This window comes from Parasteatoda tepidariorum, chromosome 7 (assembly GCF_043381705.1).
Source record: "Parasteatoda tepidariorum isolate YZ-2023 chromosome 7, CAS_Ptep_4.0, whole genome shotgun sequence".
NCBI classification, from domain to species: domain Eukaryota; kingdom Metazoa; phylum Arthropoda; class Arachnida; order Araneae; family Theridiidae; genus Parasteatoda; species Parasteatoda tepidariorum.
The window spans coordinates 5,236,936-5,262,829 of NC_092210.1; the positions used below are offsets into that span (position 1 = coordinate 5,236,936).

Here is a 25,894-nt window from a genome sequence, read left to right on the forward strand (position 1 = left end):
CTTTACATATTGCAGAAAATATTAAAAGCTCTTTGTCTGACTTTTTTCATAAATAAATGATTAACTTCAATCATTGGACGTGAAGTGTGTGTGAAATACTGTTAGATTATTAGTGGACGGAAAATAAAAAAACACCGGGAAAAAATACTTAAGAAAAATAGTCAAATTTCAAAATATTAACTAAATTTAGGACAAAGAAAATTGTCTTTTTGAGAGTTTAATATTTAAATTAAGTGATAAATTTGCATATCGAAGAATAGATTTCAGGTTTACGGGAGTTAAACTAAATTACGATAGACTTTAAAACAACATTAAGATTAAGATGTTCAACTCCGTTCTATGTCTTAAAACAGTTTTTGAAACCAAGAAGAAAAGCAATTTTTGCTCAATATGAATAGTTTTTCCAATACTAAGGATTAAAAGCTTCGTTTTTTTTATTTAGAATAAATGAGATAAAACATATCATAATAAATAAGATTTATAAATAAGATAAAACTTAGCTTATTCAAACGAATCACTTGAGAGGAAGGGTTGTCGTTCCTCTCAATCCTCAAAACCTCTTTGATTGTCCACCGAAAATCTGGCAACATTTCAAACAATTATTTTTCATCTAACTTTTCTTTGTTTCTTCTGGCAATAAAACAGGTTTTGATATTTTCAGTTTCGTTATCCTCGATAGTGATTCATTCGTTTAATTTTAATTTTCTTGCTTAAATTTTAATTTTTAATCCGTAATGTATTAGTGTATACTTTTCTTGACTTTATTGTTACCAAGGATTCTAAAAATATATATTAAGGATGATCCTGCATTTTATAATATGATGAGGCCGGGATAGACTGGTTGGTAGGGCGCTGGTACCATGTCCAAGAGGTCATGTGTGTGGCTGAAATCGTATTCTTGGACATAAATGACGACATTAAAAAACAGGATTCTGCCTCATTAAGAAGGGTTTGCTGGATTGGCAAGTGATATTAGAAACAACATAACATGGTAATCTAGAAGCTGAAATTATTTTGAAACACCATTCTATATAATTTACTTTTTTGTAATATTTACAAAATTTCAAATTAAAATATTACATAAATAGGAGGCATTTTTTTTGTCCTTAATTTATTTTAACAAAAAGTATTTAATAAGGAATGCGAAGCTAACGAAATATTAATAATATTGTGCAAAGCCAACGAAAGTAGATGAAGAAATACCAAACCAAAACGACTATTCTATTTCATTTTGAACTAATTTTGATAAATACTTTTGTATTTTTAGCTTTTTATTCATTTATTTATTAATTTTAATTGAAATTTTGTTGAATATTTTTAAAAAGATACACTTTAATTTAAACAACCATCGTTGAAAATAAGGTTATTTATCAAATTCAGCTTGAAAGATTTTGACCAATCAAATACTGGCCGAAATTTCTCATAGTATTTACTAAATTTCTAGTTTTTGTTTCTAAACATCGTATAGTAGCCATAAGAGTTGCGAGGAAAAAAATTAAAAGCTCTTCATCGTTTTTGTGTTCTCTTTCTTTTTTAAATTCTAATTTTTTTAATTTTTATTTTATTATTTATTTTCATTTTATATTTATTGAACTCTAACTATTAAATATTTAAAAATCAATATTAACGTATAAAAAATCCTGATGATTACACATGAAATTATTACGCATGAAACAACTCGAATATTTTGCCCAAATTACATTGTTAAAAAAAGGGAACTAAATCTTTTAAATGGAGTTTTAATTTTGGTATTTGCCCCTTAGTTCTCACGTATCGCAAATATTCAAATTTAACGAGCAAAAACTTGTACAATTTTTTAGACTCAAAATTGTCCTTACAAAGATTTAAATTACAGAAATAAAAATTAAATGAAGTTGAACGTTTAGTGTTAAGTAAACTATACGGACTACCGCTATACCATGGCTATACCTACGGACTACCGCTATACCACTATACCTTCTAGTTGGGCATGGCTATACGGACCAACAAGCACCGGACCACTTTCTTTGAAGGAGGGTAAAAGTGGTTCATTAAATGTCACCGTTCAAAATAAATAATTAAAAAAAGGAAAGAAAAAAAACGTGTTTTAACAATTTTTAAAAATTGTACAAATTAAAAAGTTATCCAAGGTTAGCAAATAAACCCACTATATATTTGCCATGAAATTTTAAATTGACGTAGCAACCAAAGATGAGAAAGAAAACTAAATTAATGATTAATTAAAGCTTATTTACACAATAAAAATAATATTATTCAATCTGTGAGACTTCAGAATTTATCGGTGGAAAGGTGGGAAATTAGAATGACGTTCTTAAAGCAAATATTCTCGTTCGTTAATAATTATTTTCAGAACTTAAACATTTCATTCCCTGACCCCAATTTATTGACTGTTGTTTTATTTCGACGCCAAAGCGATTTTTCAATCGTCAAACCACTATACCACGAAAACCTCCCTCGGTTAGTCTGACGACAAGGAGATTATAATATATATAACCCATAATTCGTCTACCACTGAGGATATTTTACGTCCATGATAGTCAAGACTAGATTTCGTATCGACCAACCATCGCAATGATTCGAACCTGGGCTACCTCTTTGGGAGGCGAGAGCTCTGACTCTGAGCCTCTGTAGCTTATTAGTTTATTCTTATTTGTTATTACTATTACTAAACACTTTATTTAAAAGAAAATTTGATACTACAGAAACCATGAAAACAAGTACGCCAACACACAACGCCACATTCTATTTTCCACAGGTTACTAGATGGCAATAATACACATAGATGTATCAAATACGACAATGCTGCCATTATTAGTGACAACAACAAATATCGAATACGGTAATACCGTAATCATTATTAATAGCATTACAGATCAAAAAAGATAATATCGTGATTATTATATGTCAAGGATAATTATTGATTACGATAATTATTGCGTGTTGTTAAATTTTATTAGTGTAACGAAACTGTTGACCAATGTAAACGAACATAAATTAGTTGAATTTGGAAAAATATTTCGTTATATTCTAAAGTATCGATATTTCATCAAAATATATCACGATATCAAAAATCGTAATTATCGGTTAAAGGGACTTAGATTTTGTGGACGACAACTCGGAAGAGCACAGGTACTACTTAGCAACGATAAGTACCGTTTATTTATTTATTTTATTATTCTTATCCCCAATTTGATTGAAATTTTAATGAAACAAAAACCGTGAACAAAGCCTAAATAATGCACAAAAACAGAAATGGTTTGTTTCGGTTCAATAATAAAGAACACATAGAAAAATATTAAAAAGATAAATGTATTATCAAATTATTGAAATGTAATGTTGCATGTAATGGTAATGTAATGTTCTATGTAATGGTTGATGCATAACGATATAACCGTTTGGTATTAATTTTAATATCGAGATACATTCTCAAAAACTCTCTGTATTTATGGGTACATCCACACATCGTGGTATTTTCTAATTTAATTAATTCCTATTTTCTTGAATCACGGAGGGAAAAAAAAGAAGAAAAATTACCCGAATTACAAAGACGAGCACCTTCGATTTCGAAAAATAAAAAAGAAATGCTAAATAATTATTAAGGAGTTAAGTTTAACGATTAAATGTCATGCCAATGATTTCTTTTTTAATGTCGCAATGATTAAAATGTACCCGTAATACTGATTACTTCTCTTTATTATTAGAATTACAGGTACAGCAGTCGAGTCGCGTGACAATCAGCACTATTTGAACAGTCCCCGATGCAACTGCGAATGGCAACCAGCTGTCTGTGTAATGAGAGCCTATAGTTCTGAACATAAGACAATTCTGTTAAACCGTAAAACATCCACCGTGTTTAGAAAAAAGGAGGGAAGATACTGTGGGGTAAAAACTGTTCTTACAGATGTTTCAATAAGAAAATAGAATAAAATAAACCAATCCATAATATGGCTGAAGAAGGACGGCAAATAGAAAGCAGGAAATGAAGATTGCTTTTCCTCGCCTAATCCTAATAGGATAACAAAGTAATCTAGACTTTGAAAAGGAAGTAAGGATTCGCATGTGTTTTCATTTCAGAATAGAATTTAATAATTAGCTGAAAAGTGTGGTGGCATCAGGAGGAAGGGAGACAAATGCTCCTAAGTCGAGGGAAATTTATACACTTTTGTTGTTGATGGGGAAAAAAATTAATTAAAAGTATTACTAAAATTTTATATAAATTCGGTACTTATTGTTTATAAGGACTATTGTGTTGGGACTGCTTTTTCGAGATGTCGCCAACATTAAGACTAGTCTTGGGACTATCTGTCGCCAACATGAAGACTATCTGTCGCGCTAACTACAATCGCCAAAATGCCAAATAGATTTTAAACTTGCAATTATTAATAATAAAAAATATAATAAATAAAAAAAACATGTAGATGTTTGCCTATGGGTGGCTACGAGTTATACCTTTCGAGTTGGTCCCTTTCTGTGATGTTTTTTTTAGTTTCTCGCAAGCCGCTGCCCGGATAATTCTGCCACAGATCATACAGAAATCTCCCCCTAGTCCTCCAAGTACAAATTTTAAAATCGCGATAAAATATTTAGAATAAGTAAATAAAAGGAAAAATAATCCAGGGACAGAGAAATAAAAATATCGATACTATTGTAAAAAAAAAATATTGATATTTCAACAATATATCACAGTTTTGGAATTTAACTAGTTTATAAAATAGTTAACATAGGCAACATAAGTAAATATTTCTCTGTTCAAATAAAGTTCATCAAGATTCATATTCGTAATAATATTGTACAAAATAATTATATAATTGCGCATAATGTTCACGATATTAACTTTTTGTTATATAATCGATTAGTATCGTTATAATATCGTATTTGATAATAGAGTTCTCAACAATGATTGCGATATACTGTCAAACAACATCAATATTTAAAAACTAATAATAATAAATAAGACGAAGAGGATAAATAATTCAGAAACAGGGAAATATCGATACAAATGACAAAAAATATCGAAATTTTAATAGCATATAGAACATTTTTCAAATTTAAATTATATCTAAATTACTTAGTAGAGGTTACATTGAACAATACTTCATTACCCAATTGAAATTTATAAACATTCACCATACTATTGTATTCAATAATTATAATTATGCATAATATTCGCGATATAATCTTTTTGATGCATTATGTAATTGATAATTATCGTGATATTTAGTATTTATAGTTCTCAATTGTCATATTTGATACACCTTTGTGTATTATCGGAATCCAGCCGGCCGAAGACTCCCCGTGACTGGTGCACGTTAAATCTGTCGTGTCACAAAATCCTCCACGTTCCCATAACAAATTATACCTCTGGAAGTACTGAATTGGAGATCGATCATTCTTTGGTTCAGGACAAAATTACGATCTGAGGATAAATGAATGGATATATGAATGGGTCCGCCCTATACATGGGTGTGGGAGAAGTCGAATTTTTGACCATAGATGGCGCTACTGGAAAACAAGAACAAACCGAATTTAAAATAATTGAATATTTATTCGAATATGATTAGATATTATTTTAAAAATTAGTTACATAAGAATTAAATTGAAGTTTTAGGGAATGAACTTTTAATAGTTATGCTTTTAAATTTGTATACCTTGTTGTGAGGCATATCATATATTTTAAAAAATAGTCTTGCTTGGGGTTTATTTTGCCGTTAATTAAAAATATAATAAAAATTGATTAGTGTTTCATTGGAATACAATTAAAGAATATACACTAGATTAAAAAGTATTATTTGCATATTAACAATTGACAATAGTAATTTAGAGATTTATTAGAGTTTTTTAGGAGTTCTTTTTTACATTTATTATAAATTATAAATTAAACAATACTACTTCTCGTAAATTCCTAATGACTATTTGTGTATTAAATATTTTTAAGATAATATTGAACTGTAGTCGAAAAAATATTCGATTCAGTTTTGCATTATAAACTCAAAGACACTCCTCTCCCCCAAGAGATTTTTTTTTCCAGCACTGATGCAACCTCTGGTAGAAGATAGAAGATTACCCCTTGTTTGTACTCAACTTTGTCCTTACTCCTTATCGAACTTAAGTCAGAAACGAAGAAAATAATTTGTTTTACTTATTTTGTTAAATAGTTTCATTATCTAATACGAAAAATATTTCCTTTTTTTTTTATCTCTTATGCTTTAATGTTTTGTGTATTTTTTGTCTCTTAATTTTATCTTAAAAATGTACACCTTAAATAACATGTTACTATTTTTATAAAATCAAGAAATAATAATAAAAAATTAACCACACAGATTTAGGATAAAAAATGTGAAAGGAAAAAAGTCTGTTACTGAACGCATCATGTTTACTCATGAACGCAATTAAAAGCACTAAATTATAGAAACTAATTTATAGTTGAACATTTTTGGAATTTTACTATTTTACTAGGGGACTAAGCTCCTGTTCGCGCCGCTCAACAACCCCGATGATTGCTTCGCAATAATTGTTGTTTCTTGCCAGACAGAAGGGCTATTGGTGAACAGAAGTAATTTTTCTCAGAAATCGTTTTTTAAAATATCATTCTATTGTTCAAACAAATATGATGAGTTCACAACAGTAATTTAATATTTTCGCTTACCAAATGGGCTGACATATTAAATACTATCTTCCATCTCATCGTACATGAAGCTGATCATTAAGTTTTGAATCATTTAACAGATCTCTTTAACTGTAATTTATAACTGTATATTAATGCTATTTGCACAAAAATAATAATTGTAAAACGGTTAATAAGTTTAGACGACGTTTCTAAAAAACCTTATCTTAAAATGTAGCTCAGAATTACATTATAATACTGACATAATAATAATATGAATTAATATAATAATAAAATTATGACATAACATAATAAGAATTACATAATAATAATAAAAAAAATAACAATTCTCTTAGTTTTGAATTCTTGAATTAAAAGAGTAATAATAGCAGTACAGAAAAATAATTTTAAATTAGGGGTACAAAAATATTCATAGAAAAATAATCCCTAATGGCTTTTATTAATTTTATGCTGATGATAACCGAAACAATATGGAAATGAATGAGGAAAAACTGTATCATACCACGTGATTTTCCGGTCAATAAAAATGCACGGACTTTAAACCTGCGTTAATTTTTGCGCATTTATGTTAACATAGTTTTTTTTTTAGATGGGGCAACGGAATATTTGCTTTAAATATTAATTAGGGTTAAACTTTTTATTTTCTTTAGCGAAGGAGCTTTGAAAAATACCCTTTAACCGATTAACACACTTCAATCAAACTTGATATTTATGCCTTTTATTTTTAATACTTTATACCGAAAGAGAGAACTAAGACCAAAACAAAACTCAATTTATGCTCATCCCTTTCACATTCTTTCAGAATCAAGGGGTAGATTTTATCTTTCCGACCTTGACCCCTGACCTTATTGGTCAGCCTCACACTTTCCCCTCTTTCATTTTCACCTAAATTCTTTTCTCAGAACTTTTATCCCCATTTCCTGTTGCAAAAAAAGCAAGCAAGAATTTAAGACAGATTCTGATTAGCATTTATTTTTAAGCTGTCCAAAGGTAATTGGAATTCTGTGAATCCAGTAGCTGTGACAAGAAAATTTAATTATTTTTCCTCAATGCCCTAAATTATCAATTCATACAGGAACAGTCAAACGACAAAATAAATGAAAGCTCTCATTTTACACATGGAAGGCGAGGAAAAAGAGCACATGAAAAAAAAACTCGGAAAAAAAGAGCGTCGATGAAAAGCATATCATTTTTTGAACAAAAGGAAATGACAAGCCGTGATGGCTCAGGGTATAGAGCGTTCGCCATCCAATGAGGTGAACCGGAGTTCGAATCCCAGCGATGGCTGCTCGATACGAATTCCGCATCCGGCTTGCACCGACCACAGTGCTGACGTAAAATATCCTCAACGGTAGCCGGATCATGGGTTGGAGCCCCCTTGCCGGCAGGCCAATCGTGGGAGGTTTCCGTGGTTTTCCTCTTCATGTAACGCAAATGCAGATATGTTCCATCAAAAAAATTCCTCCTCGAAGGCAAATTTCTCCCAATGCTTCGATACAGGAGTTTCCTTGTCTTATGGATTGGGTTTGAAATTATAAGGCTACGGAGTTGAACATTAGTAGTCCTAAACCCAAAATCGTGTCGGCAGTTCAACGACGGTTGTAAATAAATAAAAGAAAAACGACCGATTCTGTTCGAGCTACTTAAAGCAAAATTTATGCAATTAAATAATTATTATTACATAATTAGATATTTCTTTAAAATTAATTAATATATGAGGATTATTGTAAAGTTTAAAGAAAGTAACTTTCTTAACTTCCATGATCAAAATCTACATTTAATGAACTTGTGCGCTCAGTTGATCGATGGATTTGCTCACGTCGATCAAAATATTTTTGTAAAATATTATTTTTTTAACTATTTTACTGAAATAATTTGTTTAAATTACGTAAGAATTAATGGCGCCTTAAATATAAATAATTGAAATTGCAACTTATTTAGCTGTAATAATTTTTAATGATGATTCCAAAGGGTTATTGACAGTTATAGAACAATTAAAAACCCAATGTAGGCCAGCAGCCAAATAATAGTCGCTTTGGTAAATGTCCGAAATATATACTAGGTCCAGTTGAGGGCCACTGACCGGTACACATTTGCCCGGTATGCCCTACATCAATTATTTTGGTACACCGTCAGTGCCATTGCCCGGTATACATTTGCTTGGTATAAAATGGTAAGAATTAACGGCGCAATTAATTAATGGCGTAAGAATTAATTAATGAAATTGCAACTTATTTAGCTAAAATAATTTTTAATGAAGGTTGCAAAGGGTTGGTTATTGACAGTTATGACAGGTTATTGACAGTTATGGAACAATTAAAAATACATTGTAAGCCAGCAGCCAAAATATGCTCGAAGAGAAGATGACCTCAGAATATCTACTGCTACTTTAAAAACATATGAAGGTGTCACTTGAGGATAAATCGACAACAAAGAAGGCAATAATAGCAGTCCTGAAATTGCGAAGAAGATGCATCGTATGGACCTGGTATCCATGCATTATAGCCACTTGCAAAATTTTAGGTATTTATATGGATTATTGATCACAAAACTTTTAAACGCAATTTACTCGAAACTATGTTTTTCTTACTTGCTGTCTCTCTAACTTTCAACCAATTTACTTAATGTGTCTCTAACTAGCTCAATTTTCAACCGATATACTTACTTGCTGTGTCTCTAACTAGTACAATTTTCAACCGATTTACTTACTTGCTCTGTGTCTCTGACTAACACAATTTTCAACCGATTTAGATACTTATTGTGTCTCTAACTAACAAAATTTTCAACCGATTTAGATACTTATTGTGTCTCTGACTAACACAATTTTCAACCGATTTAGATATTTATTGTGTCTCTAACTAACACAATTTTCAACCGATTTAGATACTTATTGTGTCTCTAACTAACAAAATTTTCAACCGATTTACTTCAAATTTTGACACCGAGTTTACGTTACTGTGAATGACAGAAATGAGTGGTTGTTGACTTCCACCGGTGAATGCTGACAATCACATAGTCGCTTTGGTAAATGTCCGAAAGATATACCAGGTCTAGTTAAGTGCCACTACTGAGTATGCATTTCCCCGGTATGCCTTAAATCAATGTTTTTTTAAGGTCAAGTGCCACTGCCCAGTATGCATTTAACCGGTACTCCGAACACTGATGTTTCTCCCAATCTATCCTCAGTCGATATTAAAATATCGAATAAATATAATAATATCAACAAATAAATTAATCTCAAATCAAATATAACAAATATTTTGGACATTCACCAAAGCGACAATGTGATTGTTGACATTCACCGGTGAAAGTCGACATTCTCTTGATTTCGGTCAGCCACGGTAACATTTACAATCAATACAGTTTTCGTTGTTCATAGGGATTTCTTAATTTGGGTGACTAGTTTAGTTAGGGTAAATCCAACAAAATGTAGCATATTTTACGACATTTAACTTTCTTTAACTCCGCCATTTCGCGATAAAGAAACTTATTTTTTCTGTCCTACGTGCGACGAAAGCTACATTGATGTAGTTTAAAAAAATAATAAATCGGAATCAAATTTGGAGGATTTTTTTTCTCCAATTCATGAGTACAGAAAGTAATAGATAATTTTAAAAGTAAGTTGTAAACATTGCATTATATAAGCGGTAATTTTTAAATTTTTTTATTTGTAACATGATAAAAGGTAGATTAAAATATGTAGAATAAGTTTTTAAAAAATATATATAAAGTTAGTCAAAACTGTTTCAAAATTCATTACAAAAATCATTTTTTTTTTCTTTTCTTTTACAGACTCCTATAGTGTTGTGACGATGTATCAAATACAAAAATTTTCAAGATAAAAAAAAAATAAATTCTGAAAGGCTTTAAAAATCCAGCAAAAGGATTTTGAATAGCACATAAACTACTAATAGGAGTAATTTTATTGTAATAGAATTGATAAACTAATGTTAAATTTCGAAATCGTATTTAATACCATAAATGTTCACTAACTGGGAACAGCTTGGATAGGTGAAAAGAAAATTATGGTTAATTTTTTTTATTTTTTTGAGAAGAATCTGAAGGAACTCGAAATCCTATTTGTGACTTTCGTTTTGTGTGCAACGCCTTAAAAAATAATAAGAGTAATTTATGGTAACATAATGGATAAACTGAATAGAAATTACCCTGCTTATAAAATACAAATTATAAAGTGTGTTCAACACAAAAAGTTTGTCAAGATTAAAATTAAGAAAAAATCAATAAATTTCCTAATTACTTTAGTAATTTAAGATTGAGATCTAAAACAGAATCACATATAGGAGCCAAAGAAAAATTATATTTTTAAATTGAAAAAAAACTATGTATAAATTGAATTTCTGAATTTTAATACAAATTAAACTAATACGAAAAAGGTTAAAGGTAAAATAAGAAGGATAAAAAGAGTTCATAATTTAATTTTTATTTTCTGTGAAGTTTAAAAAAAAAAAGTTCAAAGAGAGAAGCTTATGATCGAATTTGTACTCCTATCAATGATCACACGGACCTGTAAGTTATACTGTGTCCTTACTTACTTAGTTATACTTATTTTGCATCATACTGACTTGTTTGCTTATTGTTTTATGTTAACTAAAATCACAACCGCGTAATTGGATTTTTAAAAGTTAGTACCTTATAATTTCGATAAATTTGTGATTGGACAGTTGTCTCTCTCTCTCTCTCTAAGAAGATTAAAAAGGGGGGGGGGGAATCCTTTGGATAAATCCCTTGACTAATTAAATAATGGTTTATTAGATCTCACTAAATCCAAGCTTCGAGAAATGTGATATAATTCTTATAAATAAGTAGTCTAAAAGAAAGCAAACTCATAAATGCGATTTTTTATTATTTTTTTGCTTCTATATTGTATTTCTTGACATTTCGACACTATTTTTTGACATTTCTCTGACATTCGTTCGAGAAACAAATTCCTTTAGACTCAAATAATTATATATAAAGTAAGAGCAATCTCGCAACAGTCCGCTGTGGGCCCGGGGAGGGATCATAGAGGTTAAGGTTCCACAATTTCGTGACCAACTTCAGGCGTGATTGTGGCAATCTGCTCAGCACTGCGCATAGGCCGCCTTTACTTTCCAGACAAGTTGGTATCCATTGATCTAAAGCGGGGTGGACTTCAAGCCTCCACTGAGGATCGAACCTAAGCTCTTCAAAATGCCAGTTTAGTGCCTTAACCACTGTGCCATCGATGCTCAATAATATATAGTAATTATGAATATTCTTAATTATTCAAATATTAGATATGTTTGCAATAAAACTGTCCAAAAAATAACTAACACTTCTCATATGTTTTCATTGTAATTAAACACTCCGACCAAAGAGAGTAAATGGTATTATATTCGTATTTTGGCAACTGCCTTGTAAATTCACACAAATAGAGGAAAAATAATCTTAAAATATTATTTAAGTCATAAAATTATATCAATTGTTGTCCAATACACGAGTCTCAAAATGTTATACGGGCAACATACGATTCCTTCCCTACAGAACAAAGCTTTTCAAATATTATTGCATGAAAAGAAAAAAAGAGCTGAATATTCTAAACTTAGCGAAAACGTACTCTTCTTCTATCTGATCTTATTTATCCGTCAATATTTCCGAACGGTCATCAAACTGGTTTAGCTCCATCTGAAGCAGCTAAAAAAAGTCAGAGATAGTAGCAGGACAGGGAGGATTGTCATGGCAACGGAACCGTTCGTTCACCCCTTTCGATCCGTAAATGCGGATCATTGGATTAGGTTGTTTTCAAGGTGAGTTCTTTGATACTGTTTAGAAGATGATACTTCTTCTCCATCCCTTCCCCCTACCCACACTTCCACCTGCGGCAGAAAGCGTTCAATTTTATTCTCATCTGATTGCAATAAAAAAAAACTTTGTTTACTTCATTGTGTTACGTAACTGGTCTTTCGTATTTATTAGCGGGTAAAANGAGAAGCGAGCGATTATAATATATGCAACACCAGCTGATACAAAGAAATTGTCAGAATAGACCAACAAAATGTCTCATTGTTCTGAAAGTTTTTCGGAGAGGTAGGACTAGTACTGCCATCAATTGAAAATTTTTCGAGATTTTTTATTTCAAATCATATTGGTAAAACATACCATGTTCACATGTGCCCCCTGTTCACATGTGCCCCCCTCTCCCCTACTTGTTTTACATCATAAGCTGCTGTTTTATGTTAACTAAAATCACAACTGCGTAATCGGATTTTTAAAAGTTAGTCCCTTCTAATTTCGATAAATTTGTGATTGGACAGTTGTTTCTCTCTCTCTCTTAAAGAAGATTTAGAAAAAAAAAGGGGGGGCGGGAATCCCTTAGTGACTAATTAAATAATGGTTTATTAGAAATCTCACTAAGTCCAAGCTTCGAGAAATGTGATAATTCTTATAAATAAGTAGTCTAAAAAAAAGTAAACTCATAAATGCGATTTTTTTTTCTCTTTTGCTTTTATAGTGTATTTTTTGACATTTCTTTGAGATTCGTTCGTGAACCAAATTCCTTTAGACTCAAATAATAATATATAAAGCAGGAACATTCTCGCAACAGCCCGCTGTGGGCCCGGGGAGGGATCATAGAGGTTAAGGCTCCACAATTTCATGACCAACTTCAGGCGTGATTGTGGCAATGTGCTCAACACTGCGCATAGACCGCCTTTACTTTCCAGACAAGTTGGTACCCATTGATCTAAAGCAGGGTGGACTTCAAGCCTCCACTGAGGATCGAACCCCTCAGTTCTTCAAAATGCCAGTTTAGTGCCTTAACCACTGTGCCATCGAGGCTCAATAATATATAATAATAAAATAATTATGAATATTCTTAATTACTCAAATATTAGATATGTATGCAATAAAACTGTCCAAAAAATAACTAACACTTCTCATATTTTTTCATTGTAATTAAAAACTCCGAACAAAGAGAGTAAATGGTATTATATTCGTATTTTGGCAACTGCTTTGTAAATTCATACAAATAGAGAAAAAATAATCTTAAAATATTATTTAAGTTATAAAATTATATCAATTGTTGTCCAATACACGAGTCTCAAGACGTTATACGGACAATAGAACCCCACAGAACGAAGTTTTTCAGATATTATTGCATGAAGAAAAGAAAAAATAATAATAACTGAATCTTCTAAACTTAGCGAAAACGTACTCTTCTTCTTCTATCTGATCTTATTTATCCGCCAATATTTCCGAACGGTCATCAAACTGGTTTAGCTCCATCTGAAGCAGCTAAAAAAAGTCAGAGATAGTAGCAGGACAGGGAGGATTGCCATGGCAACGGAACCGTTCGTTCACCCCTTTCGATCCGTAAATGCGGATCATTGGATTAGGTTGTTTTCAAGGTGAGTTCTTTGATACTGTTTAGAAGATGATACTTCTTCTCCATCCCTTCCCCCTACCCACACTTCCACCTGCGGCAGAAAGCGTTCAATTTTATTCTCATCTGATTGCAATAAAAAAAAACTTTGTTTACTTCATTGTGTTACGTAACTGGTCTTTCGTATTTATTAGCGGGTAAAAAAAAAGTGACTGCGCACAAGTTAGTGCTGACTTAAAATTTGTTCAAAAAAAAAAAATTTGTGCAATGCAAATGCGGAGAAGTTATATAGTCGAACCTCGCGAAATCGGCAGGACTATTATAATTATTTCACGTTAACCGAATTTCGGCTTATCCGATATAACATGAAGAAAATTTATCACCAGGGCCCGACTTAGCCTAATTGGGACTCGGGGCAAAAACTTCTTTGGGGGCCCCCCTCTGCTTCACTACTTCAGTAATGAAGATTTGAACTTTAGGTAGGTATTTAAATTTTTCACCTCATTATACGTAGATAACAAGAAAATTGACTAGAACCTAAAATAGCTATTAACCCCCCCCCTTTCCAATCGTCAGACGAAATATCGTTCTGTGAACTTTGTCATCTAGCTGTGAAAAATTCATATCCTTGCTGACATTAGGGCGGAATTTAGCAAAATTGTCGAAAATACGATGGCTCAATTAAGCCAATCAGAAGCCTGTGTTTTTGTAAACATATCGTGTTTTGCTACATGTAAAAATACAGGCTTTTGATTGGCCAAATTTGTCCAACGTCATTGCGAAAATATAGCTGAATTCCGCCCTAGAAAGTCATGGATTTACGAAATATAAATTTTTTGGGCTCATAGGATAGATCAATGAAAAAGCTAAAATAAAACTGACGGATTTTACACTATACTGATATTTTGTTTAGAAGTTCATTAATGAAGGAAATCTGAAAAGGATTTTCAATTCGATTGCCCCCCCCCCTCTGATGTCGTGCCCGGGGCAACTGCTCCGTATGCCCCTGCCTTTGTCAGGTTCTGTTTATCACGTACTATTAATACATGCTATGTTCTTCATTAATGCAAGCAAGCAATACTATTATGAGCAAAACAAATTAAAATAAGCTTAAGAGCTTTAACTATTTTATTAAACTACTTAATTTTAATTATTTTATTCATTCGACTTCTCCTACTTCTAACAAAGGAAGAGAATAGAAACAGCTTTCCTCACAATGAATGATTGGGATTTTATTCACATGCTTTTTATCTGTACGGTTTCCTTTCACGTTAAGCGATAATCAGCTTGAAAATTTCATGTTAAACATGTAAAATACAACAATAATTGATTGCTAACTCACGGGACAAACATGTGTTTCATGTAAAGCGATATTTCACGATAAGCGGTTTCGCTTTAGCGAGATTCAACTGCATCAACAAATCCTCCAGGAAGGCTAGTTTGTTCCATTGCTTGATCCATAAGCTCCTTTGCTATCTAATTTGGTTTTGAAATTGTAAAGCTGATTAGATAATCGTAAACCCAAAAATAATCGGCTGTTCAACGTCGGTTAAAATGTGAAATAGAAAACCAACAAGAAGGTAAACTAAAAAGAAACAATGCGAAATAAAATTTAAAATTTTTTTAAAAAACTAATTACGTTTTTTAGTTGAATTAAAAAAGAGAAATTAATTCTGTATTTGGTAAGGACAAGTTCAGAATTAATTAAGAAATGTAGTTCAATTTTTTTCTTATTTTTTATTTTTTTATTTTTATTTATTTATTTTTTTTTTTTTTTATCTATAAACTTATGGCTATAGTTGTGTCATGAAGACGTAAAAATCTGGTCAAAATGAAATAACTTTTCCTTTTCGTTAAAAGTAAAAGAAAGAAGAAAAAAAAGAGAGAGAATCTTTGAAATCCATAACCGTAAAGCAAGAGCAGTAGTGTTTGCTGTACTAGATTTTAAGTGAGTTATCAGAGGCAGGCAAAATCGTTGTGAATCCGGAAATAGTCAGTTATCGAGAGAGAGAAAAAGACAGCGAAATGACAACGCAGGATATCCCTTTACTGAACTACATATCTTACTCCAAATGGGAGTACACCAGATTTCATATAATAATGATTATTTGAGGCAGAGTAAGAGGAGTACAGTTGGAGTCGAAAAAGTGACTCCGACTCCTGTAAGTTAAAAAATGGGTCATAGAGATTGTTCAAAAATGACGTTATCATGCTTTGGGCAATTTTCGACTTTCCCTCCTCCCTTGTCAGTAATAAGAATCAGCAAATCATACCCCCCCACCCCATGCTCTCGTGGGGAAGTTGCAAGAATCCCTCTTTTCTTTTTCTAATCTAATTTTAGGATTAAATTAATTTAAACGATGTATAAAAAAAATTGATCTTCATTTCACTTTATAAAATTGTGAGTAAAATATTCTTTTAGAATCTTTAGTGTGTGATTAAAACTCTTGACCTCTGAAACTTCTATAACATTTTCTGTCCCTAAATTTAAATTAAAATTGAGCAACGAAATGAATATATATATATATTTATTTAAGAATAATTTGATTTCGATATCCCTTGTCAGCACGAATAAGCAAATCACATTGAATTTCGGTCCGGATTTCGAAATAGAAAATAATTTTTTTCAGAAAAATCACGATAATTTTATTCTAAATCAATTATTTTATATTCAATAAATTTTGTTTTACTTTTAAAAATAAAATGATCATTATTGTACTTAGACTTATAGTCGACTATCATTGCATGCATATTTATTAGTAGTTATTTTTATGTTTCATGACTCTATTTTTTTGGGGTACTATCTAAGAATCTATTTTTTTAAAACTTTTTATGGTTGCTTTTTCCGATGCTCTTTTTTCCGCATGCTTCCAAACATCCTGAAAATATCATGGCATCATCATCAGCAGCAGTCAATAGTACAGAAAGTAATGTCGCTGACCCAGGCAGCGATTGTAAAGACAGAAGAAGGCATTCATTTTGAGCTCTTATTATTCTTATAAGTCATCGTGACTGGAAGATGCACGCAATTTATTAAATCTCACACAACAATTGCTATTCAATATTATCACTTTCACAACTTTCAAGACTCACAACATGCTTAGTAAAATAAGTTCGAAAAAAAAATATGATAAACAACAATTGAAAAAAAAAATTAAAATTAACAATTACAATAAATTTGAAGATGAAATTAATACTATAAGGAATTATCAAGGGCATAGGGTCCCAAATTTTATAAATCACCGCCCACTTCGTGATACAAAACATTTCAACACTTCCTTACAAAGAAAAAAAAATAGATAAAGAAATAATAAAAAGAATTCTCATTTTATATATTTAAAAAAAATTTGATATGATACAGTTTTATAACCATGCCTATAAGTTATCTATCGACAAGTATAACTAGTATATATTTATAAGTTGTCTATTATCTATNGACTCACAACATGCTTAGTAAAATAAGTTCGAAAAAAAAATATGATAAACAACAATTGAAAAAAAAAATTAAAATTAACAATTACAATAAATTTGAAGATGAAATTAATACTATAAGGAATTATCAAGGGCATAGGGTCCCAAATTTTATAAATCACCGCCCACTTCGTGATACAAAACATTTCAACACTTCCTTAAAAAGAAAAAAAAATAGATAAAGAAATAATAAAAAGAATTTCCCATTTTATATATTTAAAAATTTTTTTGATATGATACAATTTTATAACCAAACCTATAAGTTATCTATCGGCATGTATGTCTAGTATATATTTATAAGTTGTCTATTATCTATTAAAAAGTATATCTAGTATTTATTGATAAGTATATCAATTGACTAATATATTTAAATTGAAAAGATCTTTGTTTTTTGGCGTTAATATTGATAGAAATAACTTACGCTTAAAAATTTTTAGTGCTTGCATATAAAAAGAAATTCACCTGACTTCGTAGTTTTCACTTCGGAGTTTGAATTAAATACTTAATTTTCTAATACTTTTTCTAATATATTATTAAAAAAATGGGGATTGAATGATGTAGTTTATGATTGTTCTGAGGTCGACCTGCAATCTAAAGACTGCGAATTCTGAGAGAACTAAAGTTTATAATTTATCACTTTCACATGAGATTGTACACTCGTAAGATAGTGATGTTATTTCAAAGGAAGACAAAATATTTTCGAGGTACTTAATTTCTTAGACGAAATAAAAGAGCATTAAGCACTTAACGAAATTGCAAGCATTTGATAATTTCCTAGCATCTCTTAAATTAATATTCGCTGCCCAGAAAGGTATAAAAAGTTGAATACTAAATGAACAAATTCGGAAGAAAAAAAAATTTAGAATAACAAAATGGCTTATGCAAACATAAATAAATATTTCTAAATAATTCTTCATGTTTAATGTAAGCTAATTTTTTTTTTATTCAAAACCATTTTGAACATGAAGTGTAAATTATACATGTGTAAATTAAATTCTCCCGCAAAGTTCGGTTCCTTAAAGTACCGAAGTAGTCACTACAATCCAAAGCAGTTTGTAGTCACTACATTTTAAAAAAAGTAGTTGTGGTAGACTACATTTGTAACAAATAGTTGTAAATGTCTGAAAAACTACAAAAATAATGTAGTTTTTCCGACCACTACACGTAACACGTCTCTTTAATAAATGTTATATCATATTATCATCATCTTTATCGTAGAAAGACAGGATGTTACGCTTTCATTCCTATCCTAGAGTGGGAATTAAAGATAAATGGATCAAATATCTGGATTTTTTTTTTGTCCCTTTTCTTTTCTTCACTTTTCTTTTCCTTCCTCACTATATTATATATTTAAGCGCAATAAACAGGATCGCTATGACCTCTCAAAGATTTTCACTATTCGGCAAATTTTGCCTGGCCATTCGGCATACAATCGAAAATTTATTTTCTCCTATTTCTATAAAAATCTAATGATGGTGTCGCAGTTTTCTATTGTTGTCCGTGCATTTTTAATGGCCGGAAAATCACGTGGTAGGATCCAGTTTTTTCTTATTCATTTTCATATTGTTTTGGTTGTCATCAGCATAAAATTAATAAAAGTCATAAAGGTTCAGTTCTTCTAAAAATATTTTTGTATCCTTTTACGCTTTTAATTACGTATTATTACGCTTTTAATTCACAAGTCTAAAACTAGGAGAATTGCTGTTTTTAATTATCATTATTATTATAATGTAATTCTGAGCTACATTTTAATATAGTTATTTAGTTTAGACTTGAATACATCAACAGTTTATACTTTGTGTCCTTTATATCCTGTCACAATGTTAATGACCGCTTTGGTTTAGCGACCCAACTTACTCTGTATTATTACTCGTTTTAATCCTATGTACGGTCTGCACATGATGCATTGTATGTCATACTGTACTTTCCTGCGATGTGTTGTAAAATTTTTCATTTGTGTCTTTGGCTCACTATAAGGGAAGCCCCGTCGGCTTCGGCACTATAAGGCGGGACTCTCGGAGCATTTTAATTATTTTACTGCTGTTGCCATCAGACTCTGTAATGTTTACATAATGTTACTCTGTAATGTTACTTTTTGTATTTTATGTACTTTTCTGTTTTTCTTGATTTTAATAAACATTTACCCGTATGCCCTAAATTGGGGCAGGTCGGGGTAAATATTTCATATAGTTATTTAGAAAGGTGGACTAATCTTATTAATCTCGCTAGAATTATTATTTTTTGGTGCAAATAACTTTATTATACTGTCATAAAATACAGTTAAAGAGATCTGTTAAATGATTTAAAACTTAACAATCAGCTTCATGCGCAATGAGATGCAATAAAAAATAGTATTTAATATACATCCGCCCGTTTCTGAAGCGAAAATATTAAATGACGGTTGTAAAGTCACCAAATTTGTTTGAACAACATAATGTTATAACAATATAAATTTTATTTTAAAAAATGATTACTTAGTAAAATTACTTCTGTTAACTAACAGATCTAAATATTCATAATACTAATTCATAATAATATTTGGACATGGGAAGAGGATCGAGGGTGAGGGTGGAGGTATTTTAAGGAATGCATAAGTCGTAATCGTCCTACAGTTAGATAGTCGTAAACCCAAAAAATAAAAGGGCTTTTCAACCGCGATAAAATCAAAATAAAATCGCTAACTTGTAAAATTTTCTCACAATTTATTTTATTTTTAATAATTAGAAGAAAAAAATGTAAGACACTTCATTATCCCAGGGACCACGCAAAAGCATTAATCGGGAGAAAAAAATAACAACATAAAAGGAAAATAATCTGTAATTAGTTCCCCCCTTCCTTTTTATTCGTGTTGCTAAAAAAGACAACCTACTAAAGCGATCGTATAACTTTTTGTGCCATAAGCACGTCCCTGAAACATAAAATCAATTTTAGAATTTCAGGCACCAAATAAATAAAAATAGCAATATTTATCATAGACGTGTGCAATTAAAACGACAATGAAGTTGCCCTAAGTCGTATCAAGTTCATCAAAGATGAAGACCCCGTGTTCGTTCACCTGTAAAAATCACAGGCGGTTTTTGAAAGTATTAATTAAATGAATGAAAGCCCATCGGACACATATAAATGAGCTTTTTTGTTGGTCATTCGAACGATTGTTTATAAGAATAGATGACCTTGAACCTTTTCACCATTCACCTCCTCTGTATGAAAAGGCACCTTCTTTAAATATCATATTATGCATCAAAAGTAAAAAATGCTTATGTTATGCTCTCCGCTCTTTGTTTTTAACGTTAATTTTCCTGATTTTTTTTCTTTGAGGGCAATTGCAGCACACGCTTCTTGTTTGTTTTATCCGACTCCATGTTAAATTATCAATTTATTTTTCTTACATACAGGTAGCAGAGAAAAATCAATTTTACATCAAAAATACGCATCTATATAATATGTAAATAATACAAAAATATGTATATTAAAATATACCATTACATTTTACTAGGCATTCGTGCAAAATTTACGAAAAACTGAAAATTCGAATTATAGCAAACAATAGTTATCCAAAAAACGGAAAATTGGCGTAAAAATTTACGTAAGCAAATTCGTTTATTTTAAGAATATCTTACCAATCAATTTTTACAAGGTAAGAATGAGAACGTTATTTTTACATAATATTTACGCCAACAGTACGTCAAAATTTACATAAGTTGAAACGTTGAACTACAACAAAAAAAATTATTATTAAAAAAGAAACGGAAAATTTGCATAAAATTTCACGTAAACAAATTCGTTTATTTTAAGAATATTTTATCAACCAAGTTTTACGAGGTAAGAATGAATACGTTATTTTTACATATTATTACGTCAACAGTACGTCAAAATGAACGTAAGTTGAAACGTCAAATTATAGGAAGAAGTGGTAGTCCAAAAAACTGAAAATGTTTCGTAAATAAATTCGAACCGAAATTTAAATGGTAAATTTGCTTCGTCAATAGTGCGTAAAATACACAGAATCATTTTTTCTAAATCTAATTAGTATTTATTCTTTCGTCAATCTTTCGTAAAATATACGAAAGCAATCTTATTGAAGGGTAATTGGTAAAATCAATTCCATTACAATACGATATACCAAAGCTTTTTCACATAGCTTTTTTTTAACCAAATAACTCAATATTAATATCAATCCATCACTATTACGTAAAATTTACGTATAAAGCGTATTGACTTTACCAATTTTCCAAAAATTTCACGATTAATTTACTTATCATGCTATGTTGTTATCGTCTAGCAGCCAGTAGTAAAATTTTTAATTGTGACTACTTTTGATAACATGTAGCACTTTTTCAAGCAATTTCAAAAATCAAAAATTCTAAACTAGTAAAAACATTATCATAAATGTTCAGCACATTATCAAAATGTGGTCAAGGTGCTGTTTACCACATTATCAAAATGTGGTAAACAGCACCTTGTAGACCTGAAAATTTAAATTTTCAGTTAATAGCCAGTGGCCGATAGACTAACTTAGTAGCCACTTTTTTCTCAAACCTAATGAGTCAGTGACCAATACCGATAGGTCCTATTAATTCCATAGCTAATTTTTGCTTCTTTTTTTTTCAATTTTTTGCTTGAATTAAGATTTTATATAAAAAAAAAAAATCATATTTGAAATAATCTACGCCTATAAAAAGTTAATTCAACGATAAGAAATAATGTAAATCTGTGACAAATTTAAGTTAAACACACTAACGTCACTTTACTTTGCAATGCACGGTAAAAAAAAAAAAAAATGAAAAAAAAAAAAAAAAAANAAAAAAAAAAAAAAAAAAAAAAAAAAAAAAAAAAAAAAAAAAAAAAAAAAAAAAAAAGAGGCAAAAGGGTGACCGGATGTTTTTTTAAATCATAATTTTTATTTGCTTACTCGCCACGTGGCGAGCAGTTATTTTCAGTTCTACTACATGGTTCATTTCTATAATGGAGAAAAATTTGACCTTTCCAAGTAGGTTCATGCAAAATTTATGTTACTTTGTCAATTAATAAAATTTAGACTCAGACTTTTGAAAGTAATAATAAAACAAAAAAGTTCATGTTTATTAAAGAACACAAAATTTATTCGCCACAAAATATAAATGTAAAGAAACTATGTAATCACAATAATGAGATTACATTAATTCGATTACTTTGAAATATTATCTCAACCACAAAATAGGAAATTAATTTGAACTCGAATGAAAGCATTGATTACAAAATTCTCCTTTAAATTGTTAAACCTGAACGTTTTGGCGATGATTACAGCTTTAGAATGTAATAAATAATACGAGAAATTGAAATGACGCACTTTTTGCAGCGAAAAAGTGACAATCGATTCGCGATTAAATTATTAATCACTATTTTAAGTTCTTAACCGCTTAGGCTCAGGGGATAAGCCGCACACCTTCCCTCGACCACAATGCTGACGTAAAATATCCTCAGTGGTAGACGGATCGTGGGTTAGAATCCCCTTGCCGTCTGGTTTACCGTGGGTGGTTTCCGTGGTTTTCCTCTCTGTGGATTGCAAATTCGGGTTAGTTCCATCAAAAAAGTCCTCCAAGAAGGCAAATTTCTCCTAATACTTAATCTAGTTGTTCGCTTGTCTTCTGGATTGGGTACAAAATTACAAGCCCTCGAAGTTAAATATTAGTAGTCGAAAACTCAAACTTGGGTCAGCTGTTCAACGACGATTGTAAAATAATAAAAAAATGTAGTCTTTGTTAGTTTTGCCCTATACCACATGACGAAATGAGTTTTATTTATGTTTACACACGCGTTTCTTTGCGCTTTGAAATTTACTTAGGTTAAAAACAATTTTATGTACTGGCTAGTAACAGAGCCGTGCTTACTTTAACGTTAATAAACGGATATCACGTGATCAGAATTATCGTCGGAACTCATTGAAGTGAGTCATGGAAGGGAGCTGCTTTTAAACAATTATTTCTAAGCCTCCGAAAATAATCATGCGGAAGCGGAAAATGGAAATCAGTTCTTTAAATATGCCTTAAAAAAAGTATTAGGCATGAAAAACAACATTCTAATATTTTCTTCCATCTACTAAAATGTATTAAAAGGACAAATCGTGTCCTTAAGTTTTCCCTAAGAAGTAATGTGAATAAAATCGAGTAAAATTTTTATTCGAACCACAAATTAGCCCTCTAGTTCCAAAAATAAATAATAGGTATAGTTCGTTCACCAGGAGTTGGCACTTGGCTCCACGGCTTCACCTCCTCGGACTCGGGGATCATTTCAGCGCGGGAGTAGAAACATCTCCGTGCTTGAAATTGAGACAACCCTTAACGCAAACAGTGAATTCTTTTTCAGTCACTTACTTCGCTTTATCATCTGCTATTATACTTTCCTAATTGGCAAATGAAGTTAAACATAATTAAACTGTTTCAGCCACATTAAGCTATTTTTTCTTTCTTTTTTTGTATGAAATCATTGTTTGAAGTCCGTATATTATAGGGAAAAAATAAATTAAAAAAGACTGAAAAAGGACTATATTTTTGTTTTTTTTTCTTCACGGGGGGCATTTTTTTGCTCATTTTTTTATTATTTTTTAGAACTTTTCTTTTTTAGTCGTTTTGTTTTTATCAATTTAGATTGATATTTGCTTGTTAATAAACTTTTTTTGAAGTAAATTACTTTCAAATTTCGATACAAATGCCATTCTGATGCTCTTGAAGATTGAAATTAAAGATTAATAAATTCTTTTTTATATTTCTCAGGTATTTATTTACATTTTATTTCCATTACTACTTAATTTTTTTTTATTAAATTAATAAATACAGGTAGGTAGGTACTTTATTAACATCGCGCCAAAGCTGCACAATGGGCTATAGGCGGCGATCTGGGAAACATCCCTGATGATGATCCGAAGACATGCCATCGAAATTTTGGTACCCTGCAGAGGAGATAGCTCCCTTGCTTTTGTAGCTTGATGATCTGCGTGCGAAGTTGAGGACTTTACGGTAGAACAGTTTAACCGGGATCGATACCATGCACCCTCGGTCCCTACGCAGGCTGATCAAAGCTTAACAAATGCTTGACTTCGGTGTCCTACTGGGAACCGTATCTTTACGATCAGTCCGCTGCGGGACTTATAAATACTGAGTCGGACTTGTAATTCTTTTAAACTATAATAAAACACGGCACCGATAGAATATTTTTAAAGTTTATTTTTGATAGTTTTTAGAGGGCGTTTTTCTTCCTGCATTTTTGAGGGCCTTCCATTTTTTTTTTTGTTTTTTTTTGAGGTCATCATCACCCTAGCCTTGATAGTTATTTTGTTTGTATTTCATCATACAATCTTCAAATTATATTTAAATTAAAACGGTACAGAGGTCAGCAGTGTTAGTCAACTTAAATCAGAAGGTTTTCTTAATTTTGAAGACCAGTACATGCGTCTATATGGGTAGTTTTTTTTAAGACCAACCTTAATATTATTAGCATTTTTTATGCACAAGTGCTTTTGCAATAAAAAAAAAAGTATACTTTCAAAAGATAAAGGTATTTGAGATCGAAAATTATTCAAGCCTGAAAAAAAAAAGCTATTTAAAGCTAATGAATCACAGTTGAGGAAGGTGTATATATGAAACATCAAAATCTGTTAGATCGCGGGGTGAAACAGAGAGGCAATTATTAGAAAATCCTTCAAGTTTTCTTCTGCAATTAAACGGAGTTTGGTGTTTTTTGTATCTCTCTTTGTTGATTGCAATTTCTCAGTAATTAGAAGGAAAATTTTTTTCCTCTTAAACATTACTTTATTACCTCGAATATGTATATACTTTTCCTCTTCATTTTTAATGAGATTTTTAAAATTATATTAAGTTCGGTTTATACTTTATTTATTAATTATTTAATTAATTAATTTCATTTATTTATTTATTTTGCTACGAATATAGGAAATTTAAATGAAATTTGGTTCCATGTTGAGTAGGAATCAAAATTGAAGTTAACAAATTTATAACAAGAGAATCACTAATTGATATTCCATTATCCTCTGCATTCTTATTTCTTGAGAATATAATGTACCAAAATTAAATTTTTTTCATAAAAGATCAATTGAGTTAAAGTTGAACCGTGCACCTTAATCTGGTACTCTTTTTATTGGATTCACTGCTTCAGGTCCTCCCGTTTGCGAAAGCCCCTAGCGACAGCTTAGTACTGTTATCTGTCGAATTTTAAATTAAAACTGATTTATAGGAATTGCTTGGTGTTAGAGAGCTGAAAGCATGCTTACCAGAGGATCGTCTGCTTCATCGTCATCTTCATCTTGTTCATATACTCCAGGAGATAAATCCGAGTCCAAGATGGAGAAAGGTCGCCGTCTGGCGGCCTCCGCCATCCCGCATCACTAGTCGATCGACTTCTCAAAGCCCCGGCACATACAACACAGAGGTGAGCATCCCGAA

The 25,894-nt window shown here is 30.9% G+C and overlaps 1 protein-coding gene across 2 annotated transcripts in view; it reads right to left on the minus strand.

Moving 5' to 3' along the window:
- LOC107449707 (amyloid beta A4 precursor protein-binding family B member 1-interacting protein) overlaps positions 1-25,894 on the minus strand; it is a 65,504-nt gene extending 39,610 nt beyond the window's left edge. For both annotated transcript variants that reach the window (XM_043039783.2, XM_043039782.2), the window contains exon 1: positions 25,723-25,894. In XM_043039783.2, the coding sequence (XP_042895717.1) occupies positions 25,723-25,827 (105 nt within the window). In that variant the 5' untranslated portion in view covers positions 25,828-25,894. The remainder of the gene's footprint in view (positions 1-25,722) is intronic.